We start from the raw sequence: 13,783 nt of genomic DNA, 5'->3' as shown, positions 1-13,783 counted from the left end.
TCAAATAACTCTTAGCACCACTGTCTTCCATTCTCCTACTAGTATGATCGATTAGGCAGTGCTTAAAGAATTCCATTGCTTTCCAAACCCAGTACCAAACTCCAAATTCCTCTTACCAAAAACGTGGTTAGGCCTACCCCAGTCCCTGCTACCAGCTTCTGTCTCACTCAGGGTTTCTATTCCTGTGAAAATTCACCATGCCACCATGGCAACTCTTATGAAGGGAAACATTTAACTGAAGTGGTGGCTTAGAGTTTCAGAGGTTCAGTCTATTATCACGGTGGGCTGTGGTGGCATGTAGGCAGACATAGTGCTGGAGAAGGAGCTGCTACATGGTGATATGCAGGCAACAGGAAGTAGACTGAGGTACTGGATGTGGCTTGGCATATATGAGATGAGACCTCAAAGCCCACCCCCACATAACATACTTCTACCGACAAATCCATACTTATTCCAACAAAGCCATACTTCCTAATGGTGCCACTCTCTGTGAACTTCTGGGGACCAATTACATTCAAACCACAACAAATGGTATCCTAATAATCAATAACTTTCTTTAAACCTTAATTTTTACAACTTATCCAAATTAAATATATATATATATATGTATATATATATATATATATATAATTAATTCATTGTAACAAATTGAAATAGCTCGGTAAGTAGTCTCTCTTCTCCTCCTGTCACCAGATCTGGCTTCCCATAGAATACTTTTTTAGCTTCCATCTCTGTTTCTCAAAGATATACCTTTGGGCCATTTCTTTCCAACTGCTCTGTCCCAGACAATGCTTTCTCCCCAAGACCATTGCAATAGCCTTCTTGTTTCTGCTCTTTGCTGCTTTGATGGCACAAACATAGAAGTTCTAGGGATTGTGCCAAAATATGTCAGGACTTTTACTTTTTTTCTTAGAAACCACAGGGCCTATCATTTACTACCTTCCCACCCTTGTTCATATATATCCCCCGGATATATTTGTTTTAATCATAGCATGCTGGTTTATGCGGTGGTAAAAATACCTTCAAAAGCACCTTAACAACATAACAAAGACTTATTTATAGTTCATAACTCATGTTCTAAATTCCATTTTCTACATCTCAGAACTTGGTATGTCTAGAGTTCAATTCAAAGTCCTTATCCTCCAGATAACAAAGGTAGAGGTTCCAGAGCAGATTCAGCACTGTTCCCAGGGAAAGTGTGCTGTTAATATTGTTGGGTGAGACACAGGCTTGCTTACAGCCTATCATTCTTTTCACTAATCTGTTAATGGTATAGGCAAAGCTGGGAAGTTTGAGGAAGCTGGTTTGTTCCAATAACATACATAGAATTCAAAGTGTTAGTAGGATAGCTGAATGTCAGCACATGTCCTCACTCTTTGTTCTAAGAAGCCTAAATATCTACACAATCATTGTTGACTACAAGTGTTTACACATGATGCATTATTTCAGTCAGAAAAAAAATGCAAAAGAGAACTATACAAGCACATTTGGAGGCATTTCCATGAGGTGTTTTTGAACAAAAAAAGTAAGATTCAGAAAAGAAAATCATGTGGATAAATATAATCTAATGTAAAAATAACTTGTAAATTAAACCCTCTTCATGTATATATGTAGACTATATTCTTCTGCTTGCAGGTTCAGCCTCCTTTCTTAATCTGAGCTAAAACCCAACCCCAGAAAAAGTTTGTAAACGCAGAGAGTGAGCTTCTGTCAGCAGCATTCCACTTTAATTAGTGTATAGATATTTCTGTGGTTTAGAAGCAGAGTGCCCCTCCCCCATAGGTCTATGCAGTGCTCAGCCAGTAGCACTGTTTGGGTTGTTGTAAAATGGAAGGAAGTCATTACTTGAGTATTCATAGTGTGTCTTGCTGTGTCACTTCTTCGCTGTCCACACAGATATGAGATGCCCCGGCTACACAAACCCCTGTCACGGTGTAATTGGTCACCATGCTTTCCCCTACATGACAGACTGAATTCTCTAAAACTGTGAGGCAAAATAAATCATTCCTTTTAAAATTGCTTTATTGGGTACTTGTTAACTCACAGAAACAACAAAATGTATACAGCACAGAAGGTGCAGAAGTGAGGTTGTGGCCGTGAAACATCTGACCACGTGCTTTGCTGTGAGACTGGGTCTCCTGCTAAAGCAGAAGTTATACCACGGCAGCCTAGGCATGCACTTAAGAACAGCAATAGATGGGGAAAGCCCAGGGGCCTCAACCCTACACAAAGAACTACAGGTAGCTAAGGCGCGGCAAGAGCGGGAGAAATAGCATTCCTCAGGGAAGAGTGCACCAGCTGGTTATGCTGTATTGGTCAGCCCTGAAATTATATGTGCAAGTAAGATCATACAGACTGAGAAGGTTGCAATAACAGTTAATAAAAACTGAGGACATGAATTTGAAAGAGCAAAATGGGGGGCAAGAGTATGTTTAGAAGGAGAAAAGGGGAGACATGTAATTATATTCTAATCTCCCAAACAACAAGCATGACAAGTGGCTTATAGGCTTTTAGAATTGGTTTGTAGAAAGAATGTAGACAAATTTAGAATTGTGAACTACAGAAGCCCTAGGGTGTTTCAGGGAGAGATTGGCGGGCTGTTCCTGAAAGAAAGTAGAGGACTGGAATTCCATAGAAATACAGACAGTTAAGGATCTAGCTCATGATATTTAAGTTGGGAACAAGGGTTCTACTTGGAATTGATGTGGAGGCCATTCATTCTAAATTTGTGCAAAGAATATGGCTATTTTCTTACCATGTCCTGAAATTTTGAATGAGGCTGAATTAAAAGTAGTGGGCTAAGTTGTTTGGCAGAGAAAAATATCTACACTGTTGGATGGTTATTCATCACTGCTCTTGGTCAGATTGGCAAGATATTAGGATAATGTGTAAAAGGTATAGTTTGGTGAGGAAGAGAATGTGAACAGATTTAAAGTTGTACGTGGCTGAGATCAAAGCAACTGATGTTGTTGGAGGATCAGCAACCAAAGAGAAAGCATGGACTTTGCACTAGAGTAGGAAGCCTCAGGTGCCTCTGTGGCATGGTGGATAATGCATTGAAATATGATGGGAGAGCTGTCTTGAAGGCAAAACTAGAGTTCTAGGGTGGGCAGCAGGGTAGATGAATTTGACAGGAAGTATCTACAGAAAAGCTCTGAAGGTACCTTTCTACAATACTGACCACCTGGAGAAATGTCTTCTAAGGTTTAGCCATGAAGGCACACAGATGCCGCTGCTTGAGCTGAAGTTAGATCTTTGTCTGTGTAGTACTGGTTTTGCAGGCATACAAAATGTAAGAGCAAGGCGACTATAAAAACTTCCACCAATGTTCCAGAAAGCTGTTGAGCAGGAAACAGGTAGCGTGGAGTTCCTAAAATATGGAACTGTGTTTGAAGTCGTGGAGGTAAAGCCCAAGTTGCAGTGGAGACTTTCTATTGGAGCTGTCAGAAACATGGGATGTTTACTGAGGAAACATCCAGACACAATTGCAGCTGTTCCACAGGAGACAGAGCCAGAGAGGCAGGGCTACCCAAACTTTTTGGCGCATAGAAGATGCTATCAGGTGTCCCAGGTGTTGGACATGAAGATTTAGAGCTTGGTATTTGCTGTGCCGCATTTCAGGTTTGCTTTGGTCTGATTGTTTTCTTGCTGTATCCCCTGTAAAGGGGAATGTTGATGCTGCACCACTGAATAGAGAAAGTATGTAGTTTTTTTTTTTAATTTCTTAAGAGTTCTATAATTAACACATTTTCTTGGGTTTCAGAGAAGATTTTAAACTTTTGACTTTTGACCTTCTCAGATATGTTAGACAGAAGTTTTGGAGTCGGACTGAATGTGTTTGGTATTATGAGATGGAACCAGGTGTGTGGGGCCAAGAATAAAATGTTATCATTTACATGTAAAATGTCTCCCATAAACTCGTATTTTTGGACCCTGGGTTCCCAATTGGTGGCGCTGTTTTGGGAGATCGTGGAATGTTAATGAGGTTAAATCTCCATAGGGAAAGTGTACCACTACATGGTTCTTGGTGCCTTACACCCCAACCCCACCTCCTCCCAGGTCTCGTCTACCTGGCCTGTTGTTGAAAGGCATCCCAGCCTTAAGCTTCCGTTACTGTGGGGCAACCTGCTACTGTGTGTTCTCTACCATGAGTGACTGTTATGTTTTCAAACCACAAGTCAAACCAAATTCTTCTCAGGTATGAGATCACAAGATGGAGAAAAGCAACTAATGCCAATCTGGACGGTTGGTACAACCGAGTATGTCAATGTGAATATGTCAGCAGTTCATTAATTGTGCAACCAGGAAAAGGGCAGCTTAAGAAGTTGCACAGAAATTCTACAATTCATTTAAACAAATTCTGTCTCTTTGGATTTCCTCTTATTTCTACCCATTCTTTTCTTCAGATAGTTTGTTCCGTTTCAGTTCCCTCCATGTCCACGTATAAGTCTGTTTGTGCTGCTCTTTCAGTGGACCCTGCCATCCAATTTGTTCTCGGTTGTTCAGGTTTATTTTTCTGGGTTTGTGTAGCGCTCCATTGGTGATGTCTTCAGCGGTGATTGACTTTTCTCTTTGAATGTGTGGAAATTTAATTTATGGCTCTGTGACCATTAGTAAGGATAGAATGAATATTTATCTTCCACATGGATCTCAAATGGACCTCATTTCCCCCTTTCTTATATTTTGTTTTATCCACACACATTCACTGATTCATTTTGTTTCAAGTCTGCTTCTCCACCTTATTTTTAAAGTGGAATTCACTTTTGCTTCTTAAGGTACTTTTTATGTTAGTTTATTTGAAATTTGGTGAAATAAATTTTTAAAAGGTTGAGGGAGAAAACTTGAAAAGTTTATTAAAAGAGAAACATACATAAGAAGGGATTACTTTTACTATCTATTAATTATAAAACTTGGGGACAAATATAAGATTAGAAATGGAAACAATTACCACAACCTGGATGCACCCGCCCCCAGCTACCATCCAGTTCCAAAAAGGCCTGTGCCATCTGCTGGCCCCACCTATTCTTGGGGGCCACTCTCTCTCTTTCTTGGTCCTCCAAGGACTCTTTGATCCATTTCCGCCACCTGAATGTGAACTCTGCTCTGGAATCAAATGCCCTATTTAATTTCATAATGAACCATAACAATAACACAATTCTTGGAACATACATATACTACAACATATCACATAAATGAGTGTAAAATGATACATGACTGGGTATTTGAAACCATCCTTCAAAATTAAAGATAAATAATTAAAAAACCAAAGATGTTGCATCATAAGACTTTTTTTTGATTTTGTGAATTATATTTGCTTTGGTTAGTTAAGAAAACTATGTATACTTTTTGTATTTATGTGCACACATACATAACAACAATTAACTTAAAAAAAGGCTACGAATTTAAAAAAGAGTAAGGCGGGTATATTGGAGGGTTTAGAGGGCATAAAGGAAAGGGAAATGATGTAATTATAATCTCAAAAAATAGAAACAAAAGCGGGTAGAAAGGAAAATCAAGGATATTTGTTTAAGCTTCTACAAAAATTCTGTAAGAAATTGTGGGAGGGGCTAAACATCAAAAAGAAGGAGATTGCTTCAACTATAATACTGATTTCTGTTTATCGTTCAACAGCTGCACAAACTGAAAAAGGCAGTGTATGAATTATCTCGTGCTATCCACCTCCAGCCAGATGCAATCCAGTTGTATATAATAAGGTACCGGCACAGAAATTGACTTCTCGGGATAACTTGACATCCCACTGTTTATCTTCCAGAATCCTTACCTTATGTCTCATCTCCAAACAACGTCTACCGCTCAACTTATTTCTTGTTTTTGATTAAATGTTAAGATAACCATATCATCCCCGCTGCTGTACTCTTACACTAAAGTATAGTTTCTGAGAGCGAGGTTCTTGGAGACCTTTCCAGCCGACTTGCTATATAGGTAGCACATATCCCCTCAGAGTAAGGGAATACCTTTTCAACACTGGTTGTTTGTAGCCACAGTACTAAATAGAACCCTCTGCCAATACAGTGAAAAAAATGACACTCAAAATTGTACTTTACGTTTAGTAGAATTTGGTATAGAGACCTGTTGTAAGATATTATTACCAAAACCATAATCTCTCAATATTAATAGGCCCAGGGAAATGCAATAGGACATATTTTCTGATAAAGATCTATTTTGTGTTTTAACAATTAAACCACATTTCAGAACTCATATAAATATTTATTCCCATTCTGTTCTATGACCTTTAACTTTATTTTAGTGTCACATTTCCTATATTATTTCTTTCATAACTTCATGTTAATTTGCCATTGTGGACTTTTAAAAACGGTTTAATTTTCCAGAAATGGTGGTGTGTGCCTTTAATCCAAGCACTTGGAGGCAAAAACAGAGAGGAAGAGAGAAAGGCAGAGAGAGAGACAGAGAGTCAGAGACAGAGAAGCAGAGAGGCAGAAAGGGGGTGCAGAGAGAGAGAGGCAGAGAGGCAGAGACAGAGAAGCAGAGAGAGAGCAGGGAGAGAGACAGGGAGAGGCAGAGCGGCAGAAACAGAGGCAGAGAGAGGCAGGATCCCTCTGAGTTTGAGGCCAGTTTAGTCTACATAGCAAGTTCCAGGACAGGCAGCACTGCATAGAGAGTCCCTGTCATAAAATGCCAAAAGCCAAAACAAGCAAACAACTCTATAATTTAAAAATCGATTTTATGTATACGTATATAAATGGGCAAATGAATGTTTTATAATTATAGAAATGTAAGTAACATTATTAACTTTCCTTTTGGATACTTATTTTGATGAATGAGTGCTTAACACTGAACAGGATATTTATATCACCCTGCTAAAGCTCAGGGGTTATCATGGAAGAGCTGGGTGGGAAGGCTTTAAGATCAGGAGCATAGGGAGGAGGACTGTGGTATGCTGTCTTCTGGCCATGGCCCAGCCACTTCAGTCAGATCCTCGCGGCAGCTGTAGTGACCTGCGATGAACCCTCACAAGACTGGGCAATCAGCAGTCAGGCGTGATCCAGAGGGTGTAGAGGGCCCCATCTTACCCTGTTGAACCAGATTGCCTACTGATGGATTCTGGGGGACAGCAATAATGTATTTCAGTTGGGTACCCAACTGAGGAGCCCATGTTTCAGTGAGTTTTAAAACCATAGTCATATGGAAGATGCTGGTTAAACTCAATGAGTTTTAAAACAGCAATAGCAATGCAGAGAAAGATTGAGTGTGAGACAGGGGCATTAGGAAGAAAGGGAGGTAAAACGGGTGGGGGGAGATGAGAAAAGTGTGGGGTTATAGTTATCAGAATGTGCTTTATACGTGTATGACACTCTCAAAGAACGAATCCAATAAAATTTTTAGAGCCCACAGAATAATTACCTTTTCTCTGCTTGCAATATTCTGTCATTTCTTCCAGGGGACAGTACCTTCTTATGATGAAGTGTTATGATCTTGCAAAGTTCACTATTTATCAAGTAGCAGAAATGAACAAAGGTAAATACAACTAATTCAAAATAAAAATGTTAGAGAAACATTTTCCATTTTTTTAACTACTGGTAATACCTATATATTAATTGACATCATGAAGAATTCACTTGAAAGACACAGTGTTTGAAACTTTAGTCCTTGATTTAACATAATCTACTCACATAGTAATTCATGGTCTGGAGAACTTTAGGAAAACATTCACTATATGATATACCAGGCTTATAATTTTACATTTTTGGTTTGTAATTGTAATAACTTTTTTATATGGTAATAAGAGTTTGGTATGGTGTTGTTTGTCATTTTATGTTGCAGAAATAATATGATACTATGTGATTACCTCAAAATAATTATATTCTAAGCCCTTTCAACCCAGGAGGGGTCCTGATAAGCTCTCCTTTGCTTTCAGGTGTCATTGAGCTGACACCAATACAGCAAGCGCTCATTTACTCATTTTGTGAAAACCACGACAAAGCTATTAACGTCTTGGAGGGGGTCACAGTCAATAGACCAGAGATCTCCACTTTTGCACTCTTGGCAAAAGCCCAAATGAAGGCTAAGAAAATCAAGGTAAAAAAAATCTACTGATTAATGTTTATTAAACTTAGTAATGAATTCACATGTTATACTTAGGGATGACATTTAAATACTTTTAGAAAATGAAATGATTGTTTTTACTTATGAACTACTAATTTATCCTAGTAACTGCATCTGTATTTATTATGTTATATATTGACTTTCTAGTAATCAGTTGGAGATAGAGATGGAGAACCAGAGAGATAAAGATAGAAATAGAGAGAGAGAGAGAGAGACAGTCAGAGATAGAGACATAGAGATAGAACTTGAGCTAGATAGAGATAGGGAGATATAGAGACAGAACTGGAGATACAAAGAAGATTCTGTTGTTTGGGCTTAGGGAACTGTGCAAGTCTTCTAGGGCCATAGAGTGATCAACAGCCACCAGGAAGTCAATGCTCTCAGCCTTGGAGGGAAGCAGATGGGTTCTTCTAGGAACAAAACTGAGCCAGAAAGCTATTTCTCCCAGTCAAGTATCCAGGGCACTCAACTGATATCATGTTTGCCACTCTGTAGAACCCAAATAGAGTTCCTAATTGAGCCTTGGAATTTTCTAACCTGTGAACTTTTAGCTCATCCAATCAGAGGCGATGTTCTATTAACTCTATTGTCTCAATATCTCTCAGGTCCTCTTCCTTTCTTTATTTCATGGTCATTATCTTGGTTTGGAACAAATGTTAAAGTCTTCCAAGCTTTTATCCACAACACACATAGAGTACTGGTTTCAGGACACCAATATGACTTCTCCATAAACCTCCACTCCAAGATTTCCCTGAGAAGATGTGGTAAAGTAGCCAAGAAGTGTCAGATGGGCAAAGCAAGAGAAAGCGAAGATGTGCTTGTTTTCACTGAAGCGAGATGGAAGACTGGAATGTGCTCAAGTTCTTATGAACTCAGGGACACAGTGGCAGGCTAGATGTCTAAAGCAGACAGGAAATGGGGAAGAAGGAGATGGGACCAAGGGTCAATTTCAGAAAACAAGATAGAAAGTGTTCAATGATAGGAGAGAAAAGGGTGAAATGTTGAATTGGCTGAAATATTGGCATATGGAATAATATAAAGGAAGGACACAGATAATTCAGTTTTCCAATGGGAAGGACATGTGCTGAGGATGGAAGATTGGATGTTGAGGTGGCTTGTGAGTGTGGAGGAAATGCTGAAGAGGAGCCATGAAGGCAGCATGCTCAAGTTAAATCCCATGACTACTTTAACAGTTTACTTCACTTTAGAAAGTAGAATAATAGCAAATGTGTTTAAACTTGATATTCATGTTTAGATTCATATGATGATAAGTGACATCTGGATAAATTAAACTTCTTTTTCATTAATGGGTTTCAACTATTTTATTAGATGTATATGGTAACTTTTGATGAAACTTGTTATTCTACAACTAGTTGAAATCCCATTAACAGTAAAACAGACAAATTGTATCAGGTATCATCAATACTTCTATTGCTTTCTAAATTCCTGGCATATCACTCAGGCTAATAACTAGGTCATTGTTAGTAAATGGTCTACACATTTAAGTCTGATGTTAGAATTTAGAAGTTCTAGGTATAAAAACCAATGTATGTAAGCCTGCTTAAGACCTAGCGTGTAGGGTGTCTCTTGGGGAGGGGCTTGCTGGGTTCGTCCTCTGGAACGGGGTCCTTCAGTTGACATTTGCAACTGCATCAGATCTGTGTGCATTTGTATGACATGAGAGCTGAGCTGCAGTGGGCTCTGAGTTCTCTTTACTTTTAAGGTTGTGATGCTGAACAAATAATTAGTAAAAACATGCTCTTCATCTCTTATCTCTGTTCTTACTCTTATAGGAAGCTGTGAGAATATTTAAGAAGGCTTTGGAAATGTTTTCAAGTTCTGACAAAGGACCGAATGCCACTACTGTTTTAGCAGAGTGTCTTTATAACCTGGGTCTTTGTTACATGGAGGAAGGCAACCTACAAATGGTATCTGTGTGCTTAGAAGCAGAGATTATTTGTGACTTTCACACTGGTTGCTTGCATCAGTTTTGTTTCTGAAAGGCTACCCACAATAAGTCAACTGACCAAACATCTGCTAAAGCTTGGCTCACAACAGGCAATCTGCACCCATTAATTCCTGTGAATTGTTTTAAATTAAAAATCAGCACATTTTATTTGATGCTAATTTGTCAGTAATATTTTAAAGCTAATACATTTTTCTCACCAAAATAATAAATCTAACTGTAGGAAATTATTGTAGCAAAATAATATCCTCACACTAATTTATTAAACTGTAAGAAGTTGAATTGAGTATTTTAATGTGCTACAGACTAAATATATAATGATTAGAGCATTCTTTGAGTTTTCTTATTGATAACTGAGGAATCTAAATCAGATTCAAATGGGTTAATATGACTCAATACACTGGAAATTGTGGCACCTTTTTATCCTGAAACTGAACAACTGTCCTTCTGCTGCAGTTCTTTGACCATAAAGGAGAATATTAATTGCTGCTGTCTATGGTTTCTTTGAATTGATGAAATCCGAAGAATAATGATTGACATTAAACATAGATTATGTAGATATTTATCATGATCCACTGGAAATAATAGAATCTTTAATTTTAAGATTGACTTATTTCTAAGTATTATACTTGGTTGTTCCAGAAGATTCTTTGGAAGAATGCATTTTAAATGTCCCCTCCCCCCAAAAAAACCCTCAAGTGAAGCTTTTCAGTAAGAGTTCCATACTTTTTTAATCTTCTGAATCCATGTGGTTCTGTCACTAAGTGGTATGTGCTTCAATATAATCTTCCAGGCTTTCGACTCTTTTACAAAAGCTGTGAAAGCAAATCCTGACTTTGCAGAAGCCTTTTATCATCGGGGACTTTGTAAAGTAAAACTCAACAAGGATAACTCAATCCTGGACTTTAATCGGGCAATTACCCTCAATCCCAAACATTACCAGGTATTCAAATAAATGATGTCAGTGATTTGGAGAATATGTTAGTTTTGGTGAAAGTATTAAATAATTTATGCGTGATTGATTAAAAAAAGCAGTTCTCTATCTCTCTCCCCCCTCTCTCTGTCTCTGTGCTCTTTGTGTGTCTTTCTTTCCCTTCTCTCTCCCTCCCTCACCTCTTCCTCCTTTTCCACCCCTCCACCCTTTTTGAGACAGCATCTTATGGAGCACAGAATGGCCTTGAACTTACCATAGCATAGAATAACCTTGAACTCTTGATACTTCTACCGTTGCCTTTCAAGTTTGGAAATTACAGATGTGCATTGTTATCATATCCGACACCAGTTAACTATATTTTAACAACCCACCTTTTTGTATTCCTATCTGCAACAGAAGTATTACTTTTAACATAGATATTACATTTGTAAAAATATTTTGAGAATTGTTACATATGTAAATATTTCAAATACATTAATTTATTTGCTAATAATTTTAATTTATATGCTGTAATCTTATTAATTTCTTGCTTTCATATCAATAGATTTTAAGGGACAACAAAAAATTTGGTAGATGAAATTTGACTTAGTTCTTGATTCTAAATTAAATTTGAGTTGATAATTATTAGCAACTGTCCTAGACAAATAATGTTGGTGTGGTTATGTAGGGCAATGTTTTTTTTTCACAGGAGACTCCTACTAAAGGAAATGGGGTGAGGAATTATGGTGTATACCATTTGTTTTTCAATAGTTTAGGAGGAAATGGGGAAAGCAAACATAGTAGGCTACACACTAATGATTACTGAATCCAAATAGTAGCCATAAGTATGATCCCTGTAAAGTTATTTCAGTTATTCTTTATGTTTAAATTTTAATGAAAAGAAACAGGAAAACTATATCTTAATATTGTCTTTAGTACATAGCATATATTTGTTTGAAGTTCCATATATTCTGGTAGAACTGAAGATTTTACTCAAACATCTATCTCTGCTTTTGTTCTTCTCTGAAAAGGCATATTTAAGCCGAGTAGCCTATTATGGTTTAAAGGGCAGATACTCCAAAGCAATCATGAATTGTAACGAAGCCATCAGACTTTATCCTGAGAGTGTGCGTGCCTACATCTGCAGGGGAGTTCTGAAATACTACAACAGAGTAAGCCATTCCTGCCAGGTTTACTGAGTTTAGAGTTGAGGCTTCTCCACTTGTTAACTGGGCACTCACATCCTGCATTTTTCAGCTATATGGCATGAGATTGTGTTATCTAAATAACTGTGGTGTTCCCGCAATTATACTTAATCCTTGAATATATGATGCAAAATATTCCACCATAGTTTATATTTAATTACTTGATTGTTAGATATTTGGAATGTTTTTATATTTCACTATTCATTTTAAATAATGCATTTATATGTGATGAGAATAAAATCATTGCTTGAGTGTCCTAAATGGAAATTTCTGGATAAAATGTTGTGATATCTGATGCTACATGAAATGATTATTCCTCCTTGATTACATTTTTGACTTTTCTTCATTACTATATTATATGGCATACTTTGTTTTAGTGTCTTAGAGCAAAGGTGAGACCTTGCATTATGTATCAATTCCCTGAAAATTACTATGTTCAGAAATGATGACATAAGGTATCAGAGGAGAATGGAAGGGGGTGAGAGGGTGAATGTGTGTAGACAATGTTGTGACTGTGTGATATGACAGTATGGCTGGCAGAAGTAAGTCAAACCTTCAGTGGTCACCAGGGGACTGTGGCTTGCTGTGCTCACCAGGGGACTGTGACTTGCTGGCCTGTTACAGTCAGCACCACTTTCTCCAAGCCATATAGCAACACTGGTGTAATACTGGCTTAAATTATTTTTTTGAGATTTCATTTTATATTTATGAGTGTTTGCCTGCATATGTATTTGTGCACTATATGTGTGCAGGGCCCGTGGAGACCAGAAGAGAGTGTTGGATCTCCTGGAACTGGGGTTACAGACAGTTGTGAATTGTGGGTGCTGGGAATTGAACCTGCGTTCTTTGGAATAGCAGCCCAGTGCTCTTAACTGTTAAGCCATACCTCTAGCTCATAATTGCTTAAATTTAGGTTACTGACATTCTTAATTTTATTTGTAAGTGAAAAACTGTAAGAATCCCTATCAAGATCTTCCTAGTGAACTATGTGAAAGACTAGCTTAACTGTGTTAATTTTAAAGATGATATATAGAATTTTATAGGAATGGTTCAAATACTGATAGGATCATGTGTTTATTTTGTGATTGAACTTGTCTATTATGATTTATCCTTCTCTTTCTTTCTCCTTGTAGAGTTACAAGCTAGCTATTACAGATTTAACTACAGCTGTCAACATGGACAAGAACAGTTACACAGCATTTTATAATAGAGCACTGTGTTACACTAAGATAAAGGAACTTGAGATGGTAAATAACCATTTTAGTATACGAGAGATTTAAAGCATTTGAGAAGCAATGTGCATACAATAGCTTTTTGACTTAAACAAGCAATCAATAAAGAATATTTCATAAGCAACATATTAAAGCATTTTAAACATTCTTAAAACACCTGTATTTTCTTCTTATCTCTGCTTTAATCTTGGAAAATAATTCCTATGGAAATACACACATAAAACTTGAGAAACCACAGAGAATCATTTCAAAATAATATTGATTTCTCTCCCAGTGCTAAATTATCTCATATAGTTTCGGAACTGTCAATTTGTTTTTATAATGCCTATACAAATATTTAAATGGCTATATAAATTAAGATAATTACATAAGTATAATTTGA

General features: G+C 37.4%; 1 protein-coding gene across 1 annotated transcript in view; it reads left to right on the top strand.

Moving 5' to 3' along the window:
- Positions 1-13,783, top strand: part of Ttc6 (tetratricopeptide repeat domain 6) — a 164,115-nt gene that overhangs the window by 125,829 nt on the left and 24,503 nt on the right. The window contains 7 exon segments of the mRNA XM_038336062.1: positions 5,632-5,714; positions 7,421-7,497; positions 7,898-8,058; positions 9,879-10,013; positions 10,845-10,994; positions 11,996-12,136; positions 13,303-13,416. Coding sequence (XP_038191990.1) covers positions 5,632-5,714; positions 7,421-7,497; positions 7,898-8,058; positions 9,879-10,013; positions 10,845-10,994; positions 11,996-12,136; positions 13,303-13,416 — 861 coding nt within the window.

Source organism: Arvicola amphibius, chromosome 7 (assembly GCF_903992535.2).
Source record: "Arvicola amphibius chromosome 7, mArvAmp1.2, whole genome shotgun sequence".
NCBI lineage: Eukaryota > Metazoa > Chordata > Mammalia > Rodentia > Cricetidae > Arvicola > Arvicola amphibius.
Note: the sequence above shows the minus strand (reverse complement) of the source record. Positions and strands in the feature narration are given on the sequence as shown.